The sequence below is a fragment of the Danio rerio genome, chromosome 8 (assembly GCF_052040795.2).
Source record: "Danio rerio strain M-AB ecotype USA chromosome 8, GRCz13ab, whole genome shotgun sequence".
NCBI classification, from domain to species: Eukaryota; Metazoa; Chordata; class Actinopteri; order Cypriniformes; family Danionidae; genus Danio; species Danio rerio.
Window position 1 is genome coordinate 6,302,064 of NC_141028.1, and position 24,884 is coordinate 6,326,947.

Genomic DNA, 24,884 nt, shown 5'->3' on the forward strand with positions numbered 1-24,884 from the left:
AAGCAAACGCTTTACAAAAGTGTAGGGGGGGGGGGACACGTAAAACTTAAAGAAACATTATGGGAGCAGCTTAAAGGCAGAGAATAGGGCTGTCTTTGACAGCTCGCGACTTCATCTGTCACTTTCACTACAGTACATTTACATGGACACCAATACTCCGCTTTTATGATTAAGATAATACTGATTAAGAGTCGACCATGTAAGCAGCGATTTTTGATTACCTTAAAGGATCACCCGAGTCCCGAAATGCAGATGTTTTTCTTTCTGTTCACCATGAGGTAACATTCCATTAAAACATCCTGAATGAAAATATGCTGAACGAGAGTGAACTGATGAACTGCAGGTAAAGACTAAAGATTAAAAATGAAACACCCGAAATTGCAAGAAACTATAGAGGAAATGCAGGATAGCCTGGTGATGTGACATTAATTGTTTCATGAAACTTTTCCTTCCTAAAAGCGCGTCCTTGGTCTTATCCAAATTTCTTTGCACGTTAGGCAAACGACAATCACGGGCCCTCAACCAGAAAGTGAAAAAGAAAGTCAGGATTATGATGGAGGGGATGGGTGTAGCGGATTAAAGTGAGGACCAGGGGGTTCGCTCACTATCCTGCTGCCCAAGGCGGCTGCCTAGGTCGCCTCTATGGACGCGCCATCCCTGAAACACAAGTATGTATATATACAAATTCATTTGTTCATTTTCTTCTTGGCTTAGTGTCTTTATTAATCAGGGATCTCAACAGCGGAATGAACCGCCAACATATCCAGCATATGGTTTACGAAGCAGATCACCTTCCAGCTGCAGCTCATCACTAGAAAACACCCATACACTCTCATTCTAATACACTACGGCCAATATAGTTCATCAATTCTCCTATAGCGCTTGTGTTTGGACTGTGGGGGAAACCGGAGCACCCGGAGGAAACCCACACCAACACGGGGAGAACATGCAAACTCCACACAGTATTGCCAACTGACTCACCCGGGACTCAAACCAGCACCCTTCTTGCTGTGAGGCGACAGTGCTAACCGCTGAACAAATAAACTTAACACACAAATGTGACAGGATGGTCACCAAACGGGTAAATATTCTGCTGTATAGAGATCTACTATAGCTAAGTTACTGTAGAAAATAAATCTGATTTAAAGGTGCAGTATGTAAGTTTGACACCTAGTGGTTGAACTAGGCATTGCACACCAGGATCAGTAAACATTTTCACAAGGCTCCTCCTAAGAGGAGTCCACACAAGGTTGCCAGATTGACGACACCAACAGGAGTGTGCTTTATGCTGAATACAGACTGCATGATTTTAGCCCTGATTTTGACTCGCCAGCAGGTTTTGAGAAATCGCTGACAAATGCCTGAAATCACAGGCAAATCGGTGCTCTTTCACGTGAGTGACAATCACACAGAGTGAACTATCAAAGACGCAATCTGAGAGAATCACCGATGAGTCGCTGATGCCTGTGAGATATTTGGTGTGCTGAATATCTGGAGCTGTCAGCGATTTTAATCATGCCGAGTGAAATGAGTTTTGCCTGAAAATAACATCAGCGATCGCCTACAGCCAATGAGAGAGCAGCATTCACTTGTGTGTGTGCACCTGCAGGCCAGCGGGAGGTTGAGGGAGAAGTTAAAGGGTCACGAAACACCAAAACACATTTTTTGAGCTGTTGACAGTCGTATATGTGTCCCACACTGCTAACACTATTAGGACACCTATATTTCACTAAAAAGTGTAAATTGGTTGTTTTTGCGTTATTTCAAGCAAATTCGTACTTCCGGTTTGAAACGAATTTTTGAAGCTGCGTCACGGCCATGACATAATAGCCTGTATTCCAGCGTGCAGACTGGACGTCTGTGCCAGAGTGAGTCTTATTACGTCTTACAGTGTGATGCATTAATGCATGAGTAAGGCTTGGTTCAAACCAATCAGCGCGCTCTATTGTGCAACTTCATTAATATTCATTACTGTCACAGTGTTTAGACGACAGAGACGCCACGTTGTGTTGGCAAAACAAGTGTGAAGTGTTGCTTTTATAGTTTGCTACAGTTAAGTTTTGTTTTCATTTTTTGGCTGTGAGACATTGTTTGGACGAAGTTGTCGGCGATTCTTCCTATTGTAAAGTCCTGCAATGTGAAAGCCCCTGTTGTCGATCTTTCTTGCAGTTAAAACAAAGCAGCGACAAAACGCTAGCCCAGATAGTCAAGCAGTATGAAAACATCTGTGACACGACTACTTTAAAAATCATGCAGTCTGAACTCGGCATTACTTGCAAGTCTATAGGCTGATTTTTCTAACTAAATGCAACGGCAAAAAATTCCATACTATAATTTATTAATTCATTCATTTTCTTTTCAGCTTAGTCCCTTAATTAATCAGGGGTCACCATAGCGGAATGAACCGCCAACTTATCCAGCATATGTTTTACACAGCGGATTCCCTTCCAGCTGCAACACATCACTGGGAAACATCCATATACACTAATTCACACACATACACTACAGCCAATTTAGCTTACCCAATTCACCTGTACTGCATGTCTTTGGTCTTGTGGGGGAAACCGGAGCACCAGGAAGAAAACCCACATGAACATTGGGAGAACATGCAAACTCCACACAGAAATGCCAACTGGTCCAGCCGGGGCTGGAACCAGCGACCTGTGAGGTGATTGTGCTACTCACTGCCCCACCGTGCTGCCCCATTTCCATACTAAATATAAATAAATCTCCCTGACTTTAAATATCTGGATTAGACATTTAAAAATTCCATGATATTCCAGAAATTCCATGGGAAGACATTTCAGCATGATGGTGTATATCCAACTGAAGCTGAATACTGAGTAGGGGTGGGGTTTATTCTTGACCTTCCTCCTCTCATCTTTCCCTAGAAGCAAACTAACAGTTGGAGGGGCGTGGCTAGGCATATTCCACCCAATCAGAGAAGGGCTACCATCTTAGCGTGGAAGCAAATGGTCAGATTTAATTAAAGATTACCAAAGCAAACAGTTCAAGACCTCAAGACAAACCAATGTTCGCTACCAAAATAAATTCTGATTTCATGCCATCATATTGGACTGGAGTGCGTACAGTAGACTCTGTTTGAGATGGACATGTCTTGCTGTGCAGACCACTTGACTTGATGATCAAAAGGAAGTTGAATTGTGCCATCTGTCACACTGCATGCAGCTGCACAGCCCACTGACAGCACACACACACCACAGACGTCTCGTTCTATACAAACATACACACACACTCACAGTTTAATTTCAATGCAGTGACCTTTTCACAGATAAATACGACTGAAATGGCAGCCAGCCTTCCACGCCATTAAGTTATTAAGCCTCAATGCAGAAGAAAAAGACGAGAGAGACTAGAAGACGACAAGAGGAGACGAAAACGAGAGGGATGTAGAAACACTGACAGAATGTGGGGGTGTTTGCTGTTGCACTTGTGTGGGAAGATGTGCTCTGTAGTAACTGCATGTGTGTTACCATGGGTCAAGTGCTGGAAGCAAAAATCACGAACCTTGAGAAGAATTTATGTAGTAAAGTTGTATGTTTACCACAGTATAAATCTACTGTGTGCTTAACATTAAGCGGTTAATTTAAATAATGTTAAAATTCCTTCATCCATCAATTTTACATCGGATTAGTCCCCACAGCGGAATGAACCGCCAACTTATCCAGCATATGTTATACACTGCGGATGCCCTTCCAGCTGCAACCCAGTACTGGAAAACACTCACACACTCGTACATCTATGACCAATTTAGTTCATCAATTCATCCAAAGCGCATGTGTTTGGACTGTGAGGGAAGCTGGAGCACCCAGAGAAAAACTATATTTTTAATAATATTGCAACATACTGCTATCATATTAAATAACTTTTTAATATTGTTTAATATTCATTCATTCATTTTCTTGTCGGCTTAGTCCCTTTATTAATCTGGGGTCGCCACAGTGGAATGAACCGCCAACTTATCACGCACGTTTTTACGCAGCGGATGCCCTTCCAGCCGCAACCCATCTCTGGGAAATTAAAGTTAAATAATTAAATAAATTCATTCATCCATTTACTTTTCGGCTTAGTCTCTTTATTCATCACGGGTCGCCACAGCGAATTAAACCGCCAACTTATCCAGTATATGTTTTACAAAGCGGATGCCCTTCCAGCTGCAACCCAGTACTGGGACACACCTATACACAGTCATTCACTCACATACACTACAGTCAATTTAGTTTATTCAATTCACCTATAGTGCATGTGTTTGGACTGTGGGGGAAACCGGAGCACGAAACTCCACACAGAAATGTCAACTGGCCCAGCCAGGTCTCGAACCAGCGACCTTCTTGCTGTGAGGCGACAATGCTAATTGAGCCACCGTGTCGCCAATTAAATAAGCTACTTTTTTTTTTTTTTTTCTTGTACTGTCATGTAATTTATTCTTGATATTTAAAGCAGGATTTTTAGTATCATTACTGCAGTCCTCAGTGCTCATATGATGATTTGCTGCTCAACCTTGTTATTATTAAAAATTAAAAATGTTGAAAACGCTTGCTTCATGTTTTTGTGTAAACCATGAAAATATTACGATCAGCTCTGTGACTACAAGTTTTATATCAAAGATTGTCTGTTTTCACACCTTAAGTTTGGAGGAATGATATGATATGATGTATGTTATAATATTCATTCATTCATTTTCTTTTCGGCTTAGTCCCTTTATTAATCTAGGGTCGCCACAGCGGAATGAACCGCCAACTTATCCAGCATATTCATTCAGTTTTTTAATCAATTACAGTAATATTATTTACAAATATGAAAATGTTTGTTTAATTTATTTACAATACAGCATGTGCACTAATATTTTCTATCTTTCAGTAAATGTATTATTATAATATAGACTTGCTTTGTTTACCAAATAAGTAAATGTAGATGGATTTGCATTGTAAACATTAAACAAAAACGTGATATATTTCATTTCATATATAAAGATTTAGTTGGGCGATGCAGTGGCGCAGTAGGTAGAGCTGTCGCCTCAGAGCAAGAAGGTAGCTGGTTCGAACCTCAGCTCAGTTGGCGTTTCTGTGTGGAGTTTGCATGTTCTCTCTGCGTTCAGGTGCTCCGGTTTCCCCCACAGTCCAAAGACATATGGTACAGGTGAACTGGGTAGGCTAAATTGTCTGTAGAGTATGAGTGTGTGTGTGTGTGTGTGTGTGTGTGTTTCCTAGAGATGGGTTGCTGCCGGAAGGGCATCCGCTGTGTAAAAACTTGCTGGATAAGTTGGCGGTTCATTCCGCTGTGGCGGATTAATAAAGGGACTAAGCCAACAAGAAAATAAATGAATGAATGAAGTTTTAGTTATAACACTCCTGAAATTATTCTGCATAAACCCACTGATTATTTTACACAATTCTGCGCAATAGCCAAAAATGCCGAATCTCTCCGGCCCAACTAATGACAAATCCACAGAACTGACAATAACATCCAAATCCCATATTAATTTGAGTCTTTCCTTCATTAATACTAACTGCATCATATTCAAGTCAAGACTGCAACAGTACAGTCTTTTACCAACAAGACATTCAGTACATCCTTTCTGACTTTGTTCAACAGTAAATGTGTCAACACAAATATGTCACCCATTTTCAAGAGTGAGACTAAAGTGCACACACATACACACACACACACACACACACACACACACACACACACACACACACACACACACACACACACACACACACACACACACACACACACACACACACACACACACACACACACACACACACACACACACATAGATATATGAGTGTTTGAGACTGAAACACTCTTTTTTTCTCTATACCATGAACACAAACTCTATAATCATCCACAGATTGGAGGCTTCAACACTGCTCTCCATCACACTCCAGCTCCTGTAACCATGACAACACCTCCAGAGAGAAACAGCACCATCATCCTCTCTCATATTAACTAAATGCTAACAAGAACAAGACCGTATGACACACAAAACACATTATCATAATCATCCTAAAGCCTTTAAGGTTTACTAAAGTAAAATAGAGTAAATTGTAGTACACTGTAGGCAATTACGATGATTACTACAGTAGTAGCTATAGTGAATTGATAAGCTGTTAGTATACACTTTACAAGTACTACAGTAAACTAGGGCTGTGCAATATGATGATATATATCGCATGGACAAAATATAAAGTCTATCCTTTAATTTGTGATGTCACAAAGGACATTGTTTACGGTAAAACATAACGTAAAATTATACACCATTAAGGGGATGCAGACAGAAACATGAATAAGCGAAACAGTCTAGAAAGTGATTCCTAAACTGAGGTAAAATATACACAGTATGGTGAAGTTGCGTTTTTTTTTTACCTGACTAATGTAAACAGTGTTCCAGCATGGATTATAATGTAGTAAAATAATTTACAGTAATGATTTTGATCTTTTTAGCAAACACTCGGAAATATCAAGTACTCCAAAACATCTATTTAAAGGTTATAAGGGTTCAAATGCACCTCAATACCAATTTACACTCATCGGCCACTAAATTAGGTACACCTGTCCAACTGCTTTTTAACGCAAATTTCTAATCAGCCAATCACATGGCAGCAACTCAATGCAGTTAGGCATGTGGACATGGTGAAGATGATCTGCTGCCGTTCAAAGCGAGCATCAGAATGGGAAATAAAGGTGATTTAAGTGTCTTTGAATGTGACAACAGAGGTCTGCTGAAGAGCATCTCTAAACGCACAACACGTCTAAACTTGAAGCAGATTGGCAGCAGCAGCAGAACACAACGGGTGCCACTTCTGTGAGCTAAGTACAGGCAACTAAAGCTACTCCTCTAGCTATCTCACTAAAATTGGACAATAGAGGATTGGAGAAACGTTGCCTGGTCTGATAAGTCAATTTCTGTTGCATAATTGGGATGGCAGAGTCAGAATTTAGCATCCATAACATCAAAGCATGGATCCATCCTGCCTTGCATCAACGGTTCAGGCTGGTGGTGGTGGTGTAATGGTGTGGGAGATATTTTCTTGGCACACTTTGGGTCCATTAGTACCAATTGAGCATCGTGTCAATGCCACAGCCAACCCGAGTATTGTTGCTGACCATGTCCATCCCTTTATGACCACAGTGGCTACCTCCAGCAGGATATGTCATAAAGCGTGAATCATCTCAGACTGGTTTCTTGAACATGACAATGAGTTCACTGTACTCAAATGGACTCCACAATCACCAGATGTCAATCCAATAGAGCACCTTTGGGATGTGGTGGAATGGGAGATTCGCATCATAGATGTGCAGCCGACAAATCTGCAGCAACTGTGTGATGCTATCATGTCAATATGGAGCAAAATCTCTGAGGAGCATTTCCAGTACCTTGTTGAATCTCTGCCATGAAGGATTAAGGCAGTTCTGAAGGCTAAACCGGTTCAAACCCGGTACTAGTAAGGTGTACCTAATAAAGTGGCCAGTGAGTGTATTTCCTCATTGTAGCAGTAAAGAAAACATTCCTGTTTATTTTACTATATAATACTATAACATAGTTATATATAATAGTTACTATAACAAGTGTAGTAAAATTAGCACAACAAATCACCACATAATTGTAATTTACTGTTGTCAGATTGAAAAACACTACAGTATTTACCACTGAAAATGTACTGTACGTCCTCCAGTGCACTTACTGTAAAATACTATAGTACTTTTTTTTCATATAGGATAAATAAACAAAGTGCGTCAGTCGACAAGGGATGACACTGTGTCAGCATTATCACTAGCGGAGTAAAGTAACAAATTACAAACACTCAAATTACTGTAATTGAGTAGTTTTTCGCAGGAACAGTAGTTTACTAAGTAGTTTTATAAATGTGTACTTTTACTTTCTCTTGAGTACATTTTTAGTGCTTTATCAGTACTTTTGCTCCACTCTTTCCTTCAACTTGCAATCAAACTTTTATTTTTTCTTGTCTATGGGGATAGTAGAAAAGTTAAGTGATTCCTGTCCAGTCAGATCACACATAGAAAGTAAATCACATCACTGAACAACCTCAACACATGGCCACTATATTATTGCAGCAAACCATTTGAAAGCATTAAAATTGTCCAAGAAGGGATCCAAAATCTTAACATGCAATGACCCAGAGATGGTTTAGACTGCATGTCACTGATAAGAAGATGAAGCGTGTTTACTGTATGATGATAAAACCACCAATCGTCCTTAAACAATTACTAAATGCACTACAGAATGTTTCGTTTACACACACATGCACAAATTACATGTAAATGCATCAGTCTTTCACAGTGTAATACCCACTACTCGCTACTCTTGAGTACTTTTAAAAAGGCTACTTTTTACTCATACTTTGAGTCATATTTACAACAGATACTTTTAGTCTACTTGCACCACATTTTTTGGCAAGTAATGGTTCTTTTACTTGAGTATGACTTTTCAGTACTAAATCATCACACCATAAAAATGACACAAAATACAAAATAAATGAAGCCAAATGAAACTGTGTCGTGGGATTCTTATTTAATTCTCTTGAAGCTGTGTGGAAGCGCTAGGTTTGTAAAATACTGAGGTAAAATCTGTGCAGTGTGGTGAAGTTGCTGATTTTACCTCACTGATGTAAACCGAGTGTTCCAGTGTGGACTATGATGCAGTAAAATGATTTACAGTAATTCATCTGATTGCTTTAAATATTAAATACACCAAAACATCCATTTAAAAAGATTATAAAGGCTAAAATGCCCATCAATTCCCATATATTTACTTATTGTAGTATTAAAGAGAACATTCATAATAATTTGTGTTTATTTTACTATATAATTAGATGAATTACCACAACACTATAATTTACTGCAGTAAGGTTTAGAAACACTGCAGTATTTACCATTGGAAATTTACTACGTCTTCCAGCACACTTTCATATGAGATAATAAATATTCAGTGTGTCGGTTGTCAGGCAACATTATGATCATTATCACACCAAAAATAATGCAAAATTCAAAATAAACAAAGCCAAATGAAACTGAGTGTCGTGTGATTCTTATATGAGGCTGTTGAACCTGTGTGGAAGCGCTAGGTTTGTAAAATACTGAGGTAAAAATCTGTGAAGAGTGGTGAAGTTGCTGATTTTTACCCCTCAATTCCCATATATTTACTTATTGTAGTGATAAAGAGAAAATTCATGAAGTAATTTGTGTTTATTTTACTATATAATAGTTGGATTACCACAACAAATCACCACTTCACTGTAATTTACTGTAGTAAGGTTAAAAACACTGCAGTATTTACCAATAAAATTTTACTACATGTCTTCCTGTACACTTCCACTTAAATACTATAGTATTTTTTTTCATATGGTATGATAAATAAACAAAGTGTGTCAGTCGACAGATGACAGTGTGTCAGCATTATCAACATTATCACACCAAAAATGAAGTAAAATTCAACGTAAACGAAGCCAAAGAAACTGAGTGTTGTTTGATTCCTATATGATGCTGTTGAACCTGTGTGGAAGCGCTAGGTTTGTAAAATACTGAGGTAAAATCTGTGCAGTGTGGTGAAGTTGCTGATTTTTATCTCACTGATGTAAACCGAGTGTTCCAGTGTGGACTATGATGTAGTAAAATGATTTACAGTAATTCATCTGATTGCTTTAAATATTAAATACACCAAAACATCCATTTAAAAAGATTATAAAGGCTAAAATGCCCATCAATTCCCATATATTTACTTATTGTAGTATTAAAGAGAACATTCATAATAATTTTGTGTTTATTTTACTATATAATAATTAAATTACAACAACAAATCACCACATCATTGTAGGTTCAAAACCACTGCAGTATTTACCATAGGAAATGTACTACATGTCTTCCAGTACACTTACTTTAAAATACCATAGTACTTTTTTCATATGGTATGGTAAATAAACAAAGTGCGTCAGTCGACGGAAGATGACACTGTGTCAGTATTATCAACATTATCACACCAAAAATGACGCAAAATTCTAAATAAATGAAGCCAAATGAAACCTGATGGTCGTGTGATTCTGATATGATGCTGTTAAACTTGTGCGGAAGCGCTAGGTTTGTAAAATACTGTGGTAAAATCTGCGCACTGTGGTGAAGTTGCTGTTTCCTTACCTCACTGTCCTCTGAAGGAAGAGCAGCATCAGCAGGTGCGGGATGCAGAGAGGAGGAAGAGGAATAATTAGCGCTCACACACAGATAAATACAGCAGAAACAGCGGTGTTGTGTGCGTGTCGTTACCGGATTTCATCGACCTGCTCTTGTATCGGATGTTGGTCGTCATGTTTAAGCTCTGCTCGGCGGCTCTGTCTGCGTCTCTCGCTCGGTCCCGCTGGGAAACCCAGGCGTGGAGGGGCGTGGTTGACGGTCACGAAGTGACCCGCCCACCGACACGTCATTCACAGAACAAGCTAACAGCAGGGGGTTTCAATCAGTCGTAAAAAGCATCCGTCTTCTTATTATGTAAAATTACTTAAAAAGTATTTATTTTTCTACTTTGTATAGTATTGAATTAACCTTTATTTTATTTATATGCATCGTTTTATTTGTGGCTAAACTATCTGTATTATTTTAATCTGATTTTTTTAATACATATATATTTTTAATTATTTAAACATATTTCAGTATTATTTTAATGATTATAAAAATGTTTTTTAATAAACTTTTATTATTTGAAATTTTATATATTTTGAATATTTAAAAAAAATGTTATTATACAAAAATATGCTTATTCTTCAAATATTTCCACCGCCCCCACACAAACACACTCTAATTACTTTCGTGAATAAATATGTACATACAGATTTAAAAAAAACCCTTACAATTGAAATATATAGGAGAAAAATCTATTTCATTTATAATATACTGTTCACTTACCGGCCACTTTATTAGGTACACCTTACTAGTACCAGGTTGGACCACTTTTGCCTTCAGAACTGCTTCAATCTTTCGCTGCATAGATTCAACAAGGTGCTGGAAATATTCCTCAGAGGTTTTGCTCCATATTGACATGATAGCATCACGCAGCTGCTGCAGATTTGTCAGCGGCACATAAATGATACTAATCTCCCATTTCATCACATCCCAAAAGTGCTGTATTGGATTGAGATCTGGTGACTGTGGAGGCCATTTGAGTAAAGTGAACTCATTGTCATGTTCAAGAAACCAGTCTGAGATCATTCGCACTACATGACATGGCGCGTTATCCTTCTGGAAGTAGCCATCAGAAGATGGTCACTGTGGTCATAAAGTGATGGACATGGTCAGCAACAATACTCAGGTAGGCTGTGGCATTGACACGATGCTTAATTGGTACTAATGGGCCCAAAGTGTTCCAAGAAAATATCTCCCACACCATTACACTACCACCAGCAGCCTGAACCGTTGATGCAAGGCAGCTTCAGGGTTTCATGTTGTTGACGACAAATTCTGACCCGACCATCTGAATGTGGCAGCAGAAATCGAGGCTCATCAGATCAGGCAACAATTCTTGAAACTTCAATTTTAGTCAGCCTGTGCCAATTGTAGCGTCAGTTTCCTGTTCTTAGCTGACAGTAGTGGCGCCCATTGTGGTCTTCTGCTGCTGTAGCCCATCTGCCTCAAGTTTGGACGTGTTGTGCGTTCAGAGATGCTCTTCTGCTGACCTCAGTTGTATCGAGAGGTTATTTGAGTTACTGTTGTCTTTCTATCAGCTGGAACCAGTCTGGCCATTCTCCTCTGACCTCTGGCATCAACAAGGCATTTGCGCCCACAGAACTGATGCTCACTGGATATTTTCTCTTTTTCTGACCAACTCTGTAAACCATAGAGATGGTTGTGCGTGAAAATCCCAGTAGATCAGCAGTTTCTGAAATACTCAGACCAGCCCGTCTGGCACCAACAACCATGCCTCCCCATTTTGAGGCTTAGTTTGAACTGCAGCAGATCGCCTTGACCATGTCTACTTGCCTAAATGCATTGAGTTGCCTCCATCCTATTGGCTGATTAGAAATTTGTGTTAACAAGCAGTTGGACAGGTGTACCTAATAAAGTGGATGGTGAGTGTATATATTTTATAAACAACATACTGAATATTATAAATACAAACTACTCAATATATTTTAATACAGATTTATATATATAAACAATAACATTAAATTTAACTAACTGTATTAATACATTATTTAAATGAAGTTTTGAAACAGTTTACCTTCAATAAAAGCAGGTTAAACACACTTTACATATTTCATAAAACTCTACATATTTTCTTTCTATAAATGAGTATATGCATATCATTTGCAGGATTCCATCAGTCATTTGTCATCAGTGCTATTTTAAAATAGTTTACCTTAATTGCCATTAATTAAGAAATGTATTAATTAAAAGCTGTTTAGTCTGTATATTTATTAAACTGATTCTGCTTGCAGCAAACTACAGTGCCCAAAACAAACGACGTAAAGATATTTATTCCTCAACGTGAGCAAGTACAAAAAGAAAGATGTAAAACAGTGAATTTAGCATTATTGTACCGCAAAATGACAACTGTGTTAAACAGGAGACAACCAAAGTCACAATAACTGGGCTGAACCACAAATACAACAAAACAAAATCAGTGTGTTTACAACAGGCATCAACAATTAGCAAACAACGCTGTAAATGGCTCCAGTCCACTGTGCAGACTTTGTACCGTTAACATTTAGACTTTTACAGTTAAACGTACCATGGTAAATTAGAAATATTAAGATCACCGCAGTAGATGGCAATGCTTTAAGTAGTAATGAGGGTCAACAATGAAGCAATAAAAGAATAGAAAAACCCATTGCACGACAGAATAAGTATAAAAGAGAGTGAAATGTGGAGTTTTAAGGCATTTCTGTGAATCAAAACACAAACAGATGAACCACTGCATCCACAATAATCATTTCAGAGATGCTGAGCCACTTTAATAACTATTTTCCCTTTAAAAAGATCTGATTTTAGCAGATTGTCCAATTGTGCATTCGTTTGTCATGATTCAATCTGGTAAAATATTGTGCTGCGGCTGGTTTTGCTGTCCAGTAGAGGGAAACAGTACATAGCTGGAATCCACACCATGAATATCCACATGCATTTGCTTTGTTTGCTAGTGAAGAACGGTCTAGATTTGTGCTAAAATCTGCATGTGCTACTGACATTTAATATTTAGTTTCACCATGATGATGGTAGTGCTGATCACATGTGCTGCTTTCTTAAATACAAACATGATATCAATAAACGTAATCGCAATTATGTGCATTTGATAAAACTGTAAACTGGACCAGATGCATCTATTAGGCACAAAATCCTTGAATTTTATCCCATTTAAACAACACACACACACACACACACACACTCACATCATATATACAGGGTGGGCCATTTATATGGAAACACCTTAATAAAATGGGAATGGTTGGTGATATTAACGCCCTGTTTGTGGCACATTAGTATATGTGAGGGAGCAAACTTTTCAAGATAGGTGGTGACCATGGTGGCCATTTTGAAGTCGGCCATCTTGGATCCAACTTTTGTTTTTTTCAATAGGAAGAGGGTCATATGACACATCAAAATTATTGGGAATTTCACAAGAAAAACAATGGTGTGCTTGGTTTTAACATAACTTTATTTTTCATGAGTTATTCACAAGTTTCTGACAACTTATAAAATGTGTTCAATGTGATGCCCATAGTGTTGGGTTGTCAATGCAACCCTCTTCTCCCACTCTTCACACACGAATAGCAACACTGCAGGAGAAATGCCAGCACAGGCTTTCAGTATCCGTGATTTCAGGTGCTGCACATCTTGTATCTTCACACCATGGACAACAAAGATAGTGGGGCTATTCTACATCAATGGAAACCTGATGATGATGAAAAATTGATGATGTATTTCCCTCTTCATGCACTGAAGCTGGTACGTTCCCTGTTTTTCCAGCAAGATTTTGCACCACCACATTATGGGTGTCAGGTCCGAGCATTCCTAGATGAACAGTTACCTGAAAAGTGGATTAGTTATCGTGAGCCCTTTGAATGGCCCCCAAGGTCTCCCGATCTGACCCCCTTAGACTTTTATCTTTGGGGTCAACTGTAGGCATTTGTCTATAGTGTGTGTAAAGCTACAAGACGTGCTGCACCTGAAACTACGGATACTGGAAGCCTGTGCTAGTGTTTCTCCTGCGGTGTTGCTATCAGTGTGTGAAGAGTGTAGCATTGACAATCCAACACAATGGGCATCACATTGATCACATTTTATACGTGGTCAGAAACTTGTATATAACTCATAATAGAATAAAGTTACGTTAAAACCAAGCACACCATTGTTTTTCTTGTGAAATTCCCAATAATTTTGATGTGTCACATGACCCTCTTCCTATTGAAAAAACAAAAGTTGTATCCAAGATGGCCGACTTCAAAATGGCCACCATGGTCACCAACCATCTTGAAAAGTTTGCTCCCTCACATATAATAATGTGCCACAAACAGGACGTTAATATCACCAACCATTCCCATTTTATTAAGGTGTATCCATATAAATGGCCCACCCTGTAGATAGAATGTATTATGATTAATCACATCCAAAATAAGAGTTTGTTTTGACATTATATATATATATATATATATATATATGTTTGTGTGTGTGTGTGTGTGTGTATAATAAATATATAGCGTACACCCACAAATAAACAAATAAATTATATATATATATATATATATATATATATATATATATATATACATATATATATATATATATATTTGTGTGTACGCTATATATTTATTATGTACATACACTGTAAATACAGACATGCATGCATTTATAATTTATCCTTTTAATTTAAACATTAAAATATATTTGTTATTTTTATTTTAGATATGAGATATACATATTGGTACAAATTATATGTAAATTTCTGCGCAAACATCAATGTAGCCAAATAGTTTTGTTTTTATGTATGTGTGTGCATCATAATAAACATGCATTTTGACTTACATTATGTCAAAACAGACTCTCTTTCTGATTTAATTTATTAAAATTAAATATTTGCCCAACACTAATTATATATATATATATATATATATATATATATATATATATATATATATATATATATATATATATATATATATATATATATATATATATATATATATATATATATATATATATATATAGATAGATAAACACACATACAAAATACATGACTTGAACAAGCCAAGCAGCTTTAAAAGAGTATTTGGCACTGACATCACAAACCCTGATCAATGCACAGATGAACAGATGCTGAATATTGTCAATGGAACCATGATATAAATTATTAATAGATAGAGTCTAAATTGGACAGGCTTGATTAAACAATGGAGCACGTGTTTGCGATGGTGAGGGATTGGACTTGGTCAACGTTTACTATTATGTTCCATTAATCTGATATGACAAGTAAATAGTGTTTAGAAACGGGCAGGATAAATGTACCCTCCGGTCAGATGACACTTCCTGTTCGCGTATAGACGACAGAGAAACACACACACGCTCTTAGTCGTCTCCGGGTTTCATTTTCATCTGAGCCTGCATTTGAGCGATCATCTGCTGCATGCGTCTCAGCTGCATAACAGGGGGAAAAAAAGCACATAGCGATGATTTTACAAATGTTAATCATAAAGGATGATGTATAGCTCACAGAGGCTGTGTTTATGGCTTCAAAAATACTATACATTACTACATTAGTTTATTACATTAGCATATACCAGGGGTGTCCAAACTCGGTCCTAGAGGGCCGGTGTCCCGCATGGTTAAGCTCCAACTTCCTTCAACACACCTGCCTGGAAGTTTCTAGTATACCTAGAAAGAGCTTGATTAGCAGGTTCAGGTGTGTTTAATGGAGGTTGGAACTAAAATATGCAGGACACTGGCCCTCTAGGACCGAAATTGGGCACCCCTGGTATATACTATTATTATTATATACAGGAATCAGAGATTGAATACCTTAAGACCTCATTACCACTTCAGGTTTTAACATGTAACACTGCCGACATTTTAACTAGCAGTATACTTACTAAATACTTATTGCAAGAAACAAATCCTAAACTAAAACTGTATTTATAAACTGAATAAAATGTCAATCCAGTAGGTGGCGCCTTTACAGCAGCAGGAATAACAGTGTTTCCCTGTTTACTGCAGTAAACAAAGCAGCGTGATGTCAAATCTAGCAGGATTATTTATTTATTTCATAAACTACACAGCATAAACTACATATTCAAAGATTAAATTCAGGTAAACTTTAGCATACTGATACCGAACTGAATACCTTGTAAAATAGCATTTAAGACTTTTTCATGCTTTTTAAGGGCCTTAAATTTCTCTAAATTGATTGATCAATTTTAAACACTTTTTAAGACCCTGCTGACATCCTGTATTATCATTTCAAATAGTGTTTTATACTGTGAAATGTTCATATACTGTGAAATGGAGTTTATTACTGTAATGCAAACTCATTTTTTAGCATCACTATTCTAGTCTCAAGTGTCACATGATCCTTTTGTACAGCAGGTAAAATAAGTATTAAACATATCATGCTTTTTCCTGGGAATAACATTTTTAAAGGAGCTGTTGACATGGAATTGAACCAGATTTTGGTAAAAGCCCAAACAAAACAAACATAACAATAAAACAAAACAAACAAATCTGAAAAATGAGTTTTATATATTAACAATGGAATGGCACCAGTAGAAAGCACTGAACTACTGAAATGTATTTAACACTTTATATAAAGACCTTTTTTAGTGCTGGCCGCTTAAAGACGCCTCTCATATGGAGAATGAAGATACATGCATAGCTCAAGTGTGAGTTTTTCCACAGACTTCAACAGACTGTAAAAATTTTGACAGTTCTGTGGGTCTCGTCTATCAAATCGGAGGTTTATTTTGAATTTTCTATTGGATTCGGATCAGGTGATTGGCTAAGCCATTCTACAGCTTGATTTTCTTTCTCTGAAAGCAAATGAGAGTTTCCTTGGCTGTGTTTTGGACCATTATCTTGCTGAAATGTCAGCTGAAGCAGTTGATATTCATTTAAACTGAGGAAGGGCAGAGAGTTGCTGAAGAACTACTGAGAAATTTTAGCTGCTGTCTGGGCTTTCACTGCCTTTCTACACCTCTCTACACTTTTTCCCTGCGTCATTTCATTTTATTATGCATAACTAATAAATAAATTAGATTTGTTTCTTTGCATATATGGACCCCTGATTTATAAAGGGACTAAGCGGAAAAGAAAATGAATGAATTAAAAATGAAAATTGAAATACTTAAAGAGCCCATATTATGGGTTTTTGAAAATTCCCCTCCATGTAGTGTGTAACACAGCTCTAAGTGAAGTGAAGTATCCAGCTAAGGCTTAAATCTGTAAGAATACTGTGTTTAAAACGGTTGATTCATCTATAAAAGAGTCGACTCATAGTGCTTCAAACGAGTCGCCTTGATACCGATTCATTAGGTGTTTCGCCATGACGTACGAACGTAACCAAGTTATTCACGTGTACGCGCAAACCCGGGAGATTTCAAACCTGAGGCCCCGCCCTCTGACGCAGAATCCCAGACACACACACACATGCACACAAACATGCCGGTCGATTGAAGTCACACTGCAGATGGACATTATATTGAGTCTCTACCCAAAGATGAAACATCAGCATTATAACCAAGCAGTTGGAAACTACTGGAAACTTCTGGAAGCTACATGCTACAAAGAATACTTCATCTGAGTTTGTTAAAGGAAGGATCAGTAAAGAGTAACTTACTGATGGACGTCAGGATGGGTTTCTTCCATTTCTCAAGTGTAAGTACGTGCGGTTAAAGTTGTTGCCTCGTTGACTCTAGCTTGCAAATGTATTTAGTTGTGATTTGTTACTTGTAACCGCGTGTACTGTATCAGGTTAACTGGCTATATTCTCTAATCGCGTGCAAAGTCACGTTAAAAACGCGACGCGTGCTGCTTTGTTTATGGAGCTCCGTGCTAGAGTTCTGCATTCCCGCGGCTGTCCCCGTGCCAGATTTCTGCGGCGCGGGAATACATTTCAGAATAAATCGCGGGAGAGGTCGGTAACGGGTTTAATTTGGGAAGGGAGCGGGCTGAGAGAGAGAGAGAGCGCGAGCTGTGTGTGCTTGGTGCTGTGTGTGTGTTTATACAGACAGCTTGGCTGTCTGGACTGTATAGCTGGGTGATTTTTGGTTGTGTTCTCCCCCGCTCTAGCGGGATCGGGCGCGGCGGGCAGAAAACGGAGTGGGTTCTCAGGCTAAAACCTGGCGGGTGCGGGCGGAAGCGGGAGCGTTGTCGTCCGGAGGTGTGTGTGTGTGTTTTTGTGTGTGTGTGGCAGCTAAAATCCACGCCTACACTATCGAACGTGTATGAACTGTGATTACTTTTTATATTGCTGATTAGCTATTGGCCATTTCACTCTCTGACTGAAGGCAGTCGACCAATCGCGACAGACTGTCATCGGTCCAATCAGCGCAGATTAGCTCCGCGCTAAGGAGGGGTTTGGGAACAAATGAATCACTGGACGATTCATACGGGAGTCGCTGGAATAATTAGGTAAAAATAAATGCAGATTATAAGACCATGAAAGTGTTTTTTGACCTTGCATGCATATTAGACTGTTGTTGGAGACCCTAACAACCAAGATATGACCCTATTTCATGTATAATATGGGCTCTTTAATAAATTTAGGAAGAATATTCATTTTTGTGTGTATTTATTCTGCCTGCAAGAGAAAGTGTGAGTGCTTTCCATTTAGTGAACTCTTGTATCATTTTCTTTAATATTACAACAAACATATATTTGTGTATAAAAAAAAATCTGCATATTTCCACGTTATTGTTACTCACAAACAGGCTAATTTAAAATGATTGTTTCTTTTTTGAACACATGATACATATTACAATCAAACAGGTTTAGGGGGGTTTTGTGGGGAATCTCCTCTTATTCCTAACCTACAATTGTTAAAATGCTTTGAACAGCTAAAAATCACCATTTAAAATTTATTTGAAGAATAAAATATTGTGTACAGTAAGCCACATTAAATATGTGAACACATCCCTCAATAAACACCTTCACAATATAACTATTGCTGCTGAAATGGACATTTCTGTTAAAATAAATAGAAACATAAAAGAGTAAAGTGTATTTAGTGTATTTTAACTAGCCAAAAATCTCAAAATTAACTAAAAAAAATGTGTCAATATTACAACAAACATATATTTGTGTATAAAAAAAATCAGCATATTTCCACGTTATTGTTACTCACAAACATCAGAAATTGTCTGAGGCTAATTTAAATGGTATTGATACTGAAAAAGACCTTGCAGCAGGACTGATGAGAAAAAAACTCACTCTTATGAACGTGATATGTAAACATAAACACAATTACAGTCTCTAATGACAACAATCATGGCAATAAGAGAACATACTGTACAAAACTGCTCCTCTAAACACACGACTGATGATGACGACAATAAAACTCTTTTCTTTAATTGTATTATTTCTATAAATACTATAAACTTCTCTCTTACTTATTATATATTATTAAGCCTGTTTTTTAATCAGCTTTTTTGGAAAGGATTTTTCTCTTGGGACATTTACTATGTTAAACAGGTGCATAAAAACACTCAAATGCACAATCTTTGTACATTGCATGCATTTCTGTACGTTCTGTGCCGCAGGAAGTTGATGTCATTTCCTGTGCAGACATGCATGTTTACAGACGGCTCTGATTGCGTTCACCTACAATTAATTCCCATAGACTGGACAGTGTAAACAAAACCTCAAATACTGCTTATAAATGCTTGGGGTCAGTAGGACAATAATAGCCATTTAATAATCATATTTAATAAACTAATAAAGCTAATTCTTTTAATAAACATATGATGACTTCTGGAGCAGCACATTAGCATATTAGAATGGATCAGGTTATGCTAATGATGCTGAATATTTAACTTGGGCTCCCAAAAACACATATTAAAAGACATTAAAATAGAAAACTTTTACAATAAATTGTGAATATACACTCACCGGCCACTTTATTAGGTACACCTTACTAATACCGGGTTGGACCCCTGTTGCCTTCAGAACTGCCTTAATCCGTGGAAATATTCAGTTGCTGTGAATTTGTCAGCGGCACATAAATGATACTAATCTCCCATTTCACCACATCCCAAAGGTGCTCTATTGGATTGAGATCTGGTGACTGTGGAGGCCATTTGAGTACAGTGAACTCATTGTCATGTTCAGTAAACCAGTCTGACATGATTCACGCTTTATGATATGGTGTGTTATCCTGCTGGAAGTAGCCATCAGAAGATGGTCACTGTGGTCATAAAGTGATGGACATGGTCAGCAACAATACTCAGGTAGGCTGTGGGGTTGACACAATGCTCAGTTGGTACTTATGGGCCCAAAGTGTGCCAAGAAAATATCCCCCACACCTTTACACTACCACCAAGGCAGGATGGATCCATGCTTTCATGTTGTTGACACCAAATTCTGCACCAACCATCTGGACATCACAGCAGAAATCAAGGCTCATCAGACCAGGCAACGTTTCTCCAATCTTCTATTGTCCTATTTTGCTGAGCCTGTGCCAACTGTAGCCTGTTTCCTGTTCTTAGCTGACAGGAGTGGCACCTGGTGTGGTCTTCTGCTGCTGTAGCCCATCCACCTCAAAGAGGTGTTGTGCAATCAGAGATGCTCTTCTGCAGACCTCTGTTATCACAAGTGCTTATTTAAGTTACTGTTGCCTTTCTATCAGCTGGAACCAGTCTGGCCATTCTCCTCTGACATCAACAAGGCATTTGTGACCACAGAGCTGCCACTCACTGGATATTTTCTCTTTTTCTGACCATTCTCTGTAAACCCTAGAGATGGTTGTGCGTGCAAATCCCTGTAAATCAGCAGTTTCTGAAATAATCAGATCAGGCCGATTGGCACCAACAGATATGCCACGTCCCTTAAATCACCTTTCTCCCCCATTCTGATGCTCGGTGTGAACTGCAGCAGATCATAATGACCATGTCTACTTGCCTAAATCCATTGAGTTGCTGCCATGTGATTGGCTGATTAGAAATTTGTGTTAACAAGCAGTTGGACATGTGTACCTAATAAAGTGGCCGGTGAGTGTATTTTACAATATTACAGCTTCTTTATTTTATATTCATAAAGTGAATGCAGCTTTGGTGATCAGACTTATTTTAGCACGATTAAAAAAATATTGAGCCAAACCTTTTCAATGAAAGTGCAGAGAGTTATTATGTGTATTAAAATATAGCAATCAATCAGATATTACTATATTATCATGACTGACCTCAGCTTCTTTCTCCAGCAGGATCTGGTCTTTGTCCATCACATCTTCCACATCAGCCGCCCTGCAGAACCACACACACAGTTTCAGCACAGATTCACCATCAGACCCCAGTGCAGATCAGCTGGTCAGCAGGACGATCATCTGGGATGGTGTGTTAGATGTTTTTACCTGCCGGCTCGCTTTAGCCTCTCTGAACGGAAATTCTCATAATGGAGATCCTGAGTGACCTCCTGCAGGTCCTGCATGTGGGTCCTACACAAACACACACACACACAAGCGCGCACACACACACACACACCCACACACACACACAGACAGACAAACGCGCGCACACACACATGCAAATATGCAGGCACGCACACAAACACGCACATACGCAAACAGACATGCATGCAAACACACATGCACATACAAAAACACACACGCAAACATATGCGCAATCACATACACAATCACACATGCAAACACACACACATAGACACAAACAAACACATACACACAAGCAATCAGACACGCACATGAAAACACATACTCGATCACACATGCACACACACACACACACACACACACACACAGACAAACGCGCACACACACATGCAAATATGCAGGCACGCACACAAACATGCACATAAGCAAACAGACATGCATGCAAACACACATGCACATACAAAAACAAACATACAAACATATGCGCCATCACATACACAATCACACATGCAAACACACACACAAACACACACACATAGACACAAACAAACACATACACACAAGCAATCAGACACGCACATGAAAACACATACACGATCACACATGCACGTAAACACACACACACACACACACACACACACACACACACACACAAACATTAGGTACTTATGTTTTAGAGGAATTTCCAATTCTTTTTAGACTATAGTCATTATATTTAGTTCTCTTTCCCAAATTCTAAACACAAACCTAAACAAAACACCTTATTCTAGATGATTAATGAGTTGTTTCTCTCATAGGGACCAAAACAAAAAAAAAAAACTCCACACAGGCTCAAAATCTACTGGTATTGCTAGACTTTTTGGTCCCCACAATGCAACGAATACCAGGTACACACAGACAAACCTTAATGGATTTTGATCAGCAGAGGGCGCTACACAACAAATGGAGAAATCAACACTATGGAGACCCGAATTATGTGTTAGATCCATTTCACTCTAAACCAAAGAAAATAAACTACAAAGTCCATTTTTGCTAATGATGATAATCAAGTACAAAAAAAAATAACGAACAGTCTGAATATTTAAAATATATATTATTTCAGAAATAAATAAATCATGACATGCTTAATCTGAACATTTCATCAATTTAAAATGATTGTTTCTTTTTTTAACACATGATACATATTATAATCAAACAGGTTTAGGGGGGTTTTGTGGGGAATCTCCTCTTATTCCTAACCCACAATTGTTAAAATGCTTTGAACAGCTAAAAATCACCATTTAAAATTTATTTGAAGAATAAAATATTGTGTACAGTAAGCCACATTAAATATGTGAACACATCCCTCAATAAACACCTTCACAATATAACTATTGCTGCTGAAATGGACATTTCTGGTTCGGTACAGGATATTTTTTGTTGTTAAAATAAATGGAAAAATAAAAGAGTAAAGTGTTTTTAGTGTATTTTAACAAGCCAAAAATCTCAAAATTAACTGAAAAAAAAATTGTGTCTTTGCCTTTGTTTATTTAAAACTAGAAGTCTTTACGGTACAAGAGGAAAAACTGTTTTAATTGAAGGGTGGAGATGCTCATGTAAACATTTTTACCTTTTTTTTACCTTGATTAATATTATTATTATTATTTTCTAATACACTCACACGAGCATAGTGCGCAGTTTGAGGAAGTCGTTGTGTTCGGGATTCTCCACCTCCACCACACCCCACGGGTACAGCCGCCCACGAATCTTCTTCCCCTTCACCTCAATCAGCTGGTTTGAGCCGATCACAGCAAACGGGATACTGGCCTGAAACACACACCCACACGCACACATATGTAGATATAGATATAGTTATAAATATACATACACACATGTACACACACACACACACACACACACACACACACACACCCACACACACACACACACCCACACACCCACACACACACACACGTGCACCCACACACACACTCACAACTTCAGCCAAACTAGAACTCCTGCACTGATAAAGCTGTTAAACACTTTGACCTCTGACCTTCAGCACACGCGTCTGTTCCTTGAATTCTTCATCCTCGTCTGAATCAGCGTCGGGAAGCTGGTAGATCCGGATCCCGTGCTCACTGATCTCATCCAAAATCTGCAGGAAAAGAAACAAAAAGGTCAAAAATAAAGCTACAAAACCTGACATGCAGTGTTCTCGGGTTCTCTGTTAGTGCCTCTGAATCAGTTTATAAAATAAAAATGTAAATAATAATATAATTTAAACAAAATAAAAAAAACAATTAAAGAAAATGTAATTAAAATATAAAACAAATTTAAATTAAAATCAACTTAAATTTAAATATAAAATTAAATAAAAAAAAATAAGTTGAAATCAAATTAAATAACAAAATACAATTAAATTAAAATATAAAACAAAATAAAAAAAATAATAAAATATAAAAATTTAATTCAAATATAAAATTAAATAAATTAAAAATGTTATTAAAAATAAAAATATAAAATTAAATTTAAAATAAATTTGAATTAAAATATGAAATTAAATAAAAACAAATACAATACAATAAAATTTAATTAAAATATAAACCAAAATAAAACTAAATAAAATAAAATAAAAATAAAATTAAAATTATTTTAATTGTGCTTTGAAGTTAGGAAATTTTTACTTGCTAAAAAAAATACTTTGTATATTAAATTTCCACAGAAATCAAGAACTCCCAATGGCAAAAGTCTGCTTTTTAATCGAAATAAAATAGGTGTAAAAGTAAAACAGGTAACACTTTATGTAAGGTTGTTACTCGTTCCATGTACTATAGTGATTATAACTAATTATGCATTATTGCATAACCCAGCTGAGGCTCGAACCAGCAACCTTCTTGCTGTGAGGCGACAGCACTACCTACTGTGCCACTGTGTTGCCCTTTACACACATTTTATATTCAAATATAAATTATCACAATACTTATTTTTTAAACAATACAAATAAATATATTAACATAACATAACATAAACAACTAATTAAAACTATGTATATGGGTACGTTTCTAAAAACGAAATACGTTTTTAAATCAAACCACCCTGATAAAACTCAACACTTTTAAGCAGTTCTGCGATGATTTACGATTCCTGTGCCGTTTCTCCTTTAGTTTGCACTGTTTTGCAATTTGCTCTGAATGTTTCTGGAACGTAGTCATGTTTTATTTCTTGTCTTCTCTCAGCACGTTGTCATTTGGAGCATTTCCAGAGGGCCGAGGAAACTCTTTGA

General features: G+C 37.5%; 3 protein-coding genes across 4 annotated transcripts in view; 1 reads left to right on the forward strand and 2 right to left on the reverse strand.

Annotated features, from left to right (window-relative positions):
• septin5a (septin 5a) overlaps positions 1-10,401 on the reverse strand; it is a 46,446-nt gene extending 36,045 nt beyond the window's left edge. The window contains 2 exon segments of one of the 2 annotated variants that reach the window (NM_199988.1): positions 10,183-10,193; positions 10,309-10,399. In NM_199988.1, the coding sequence (NP_956282.1) occupies positions 10,183-10,193; positions 10,309-10,351 (54 nt within the window). In that variant the 5' untranslated portion in view covers positions 10,352-10,399. 2 annotated transcript variants of the gene reach the window in all.
• ufd1l (ubiquitin recognition factor in ER associated degradation 1) overlaps positions 1-24,884 on the forward strand; it is a 253,880-nt gene that overhangs the window by 88,278 nt on the left and 140,718 nt on the right. The window lies entirely within an intron of this gene.
• The window catches only part of zgc:63587, a 73,033-nt gene continuing 60,581 nt past the window's right edge, over positions 12,433-24,884 (reverse strand). Inside the window, 5 exon segments of the mRNA NM_200459.2 lie at positions 12,433-15,663; positions 21,413-21,473; positions 21,581-21,664; positions 23,280-23,425; positions 23,655-23,756. Of these exon segments, the coding sequence (NP_956753.2) occupies positions 15,595-15,663; positions 21,413-21,473; positions 21,581-21,664; positions 23,280-23,425; positions 23,655-23,756 (462 nt within the window). The 3' untranslated portion in view covers positions 12,433-15,594.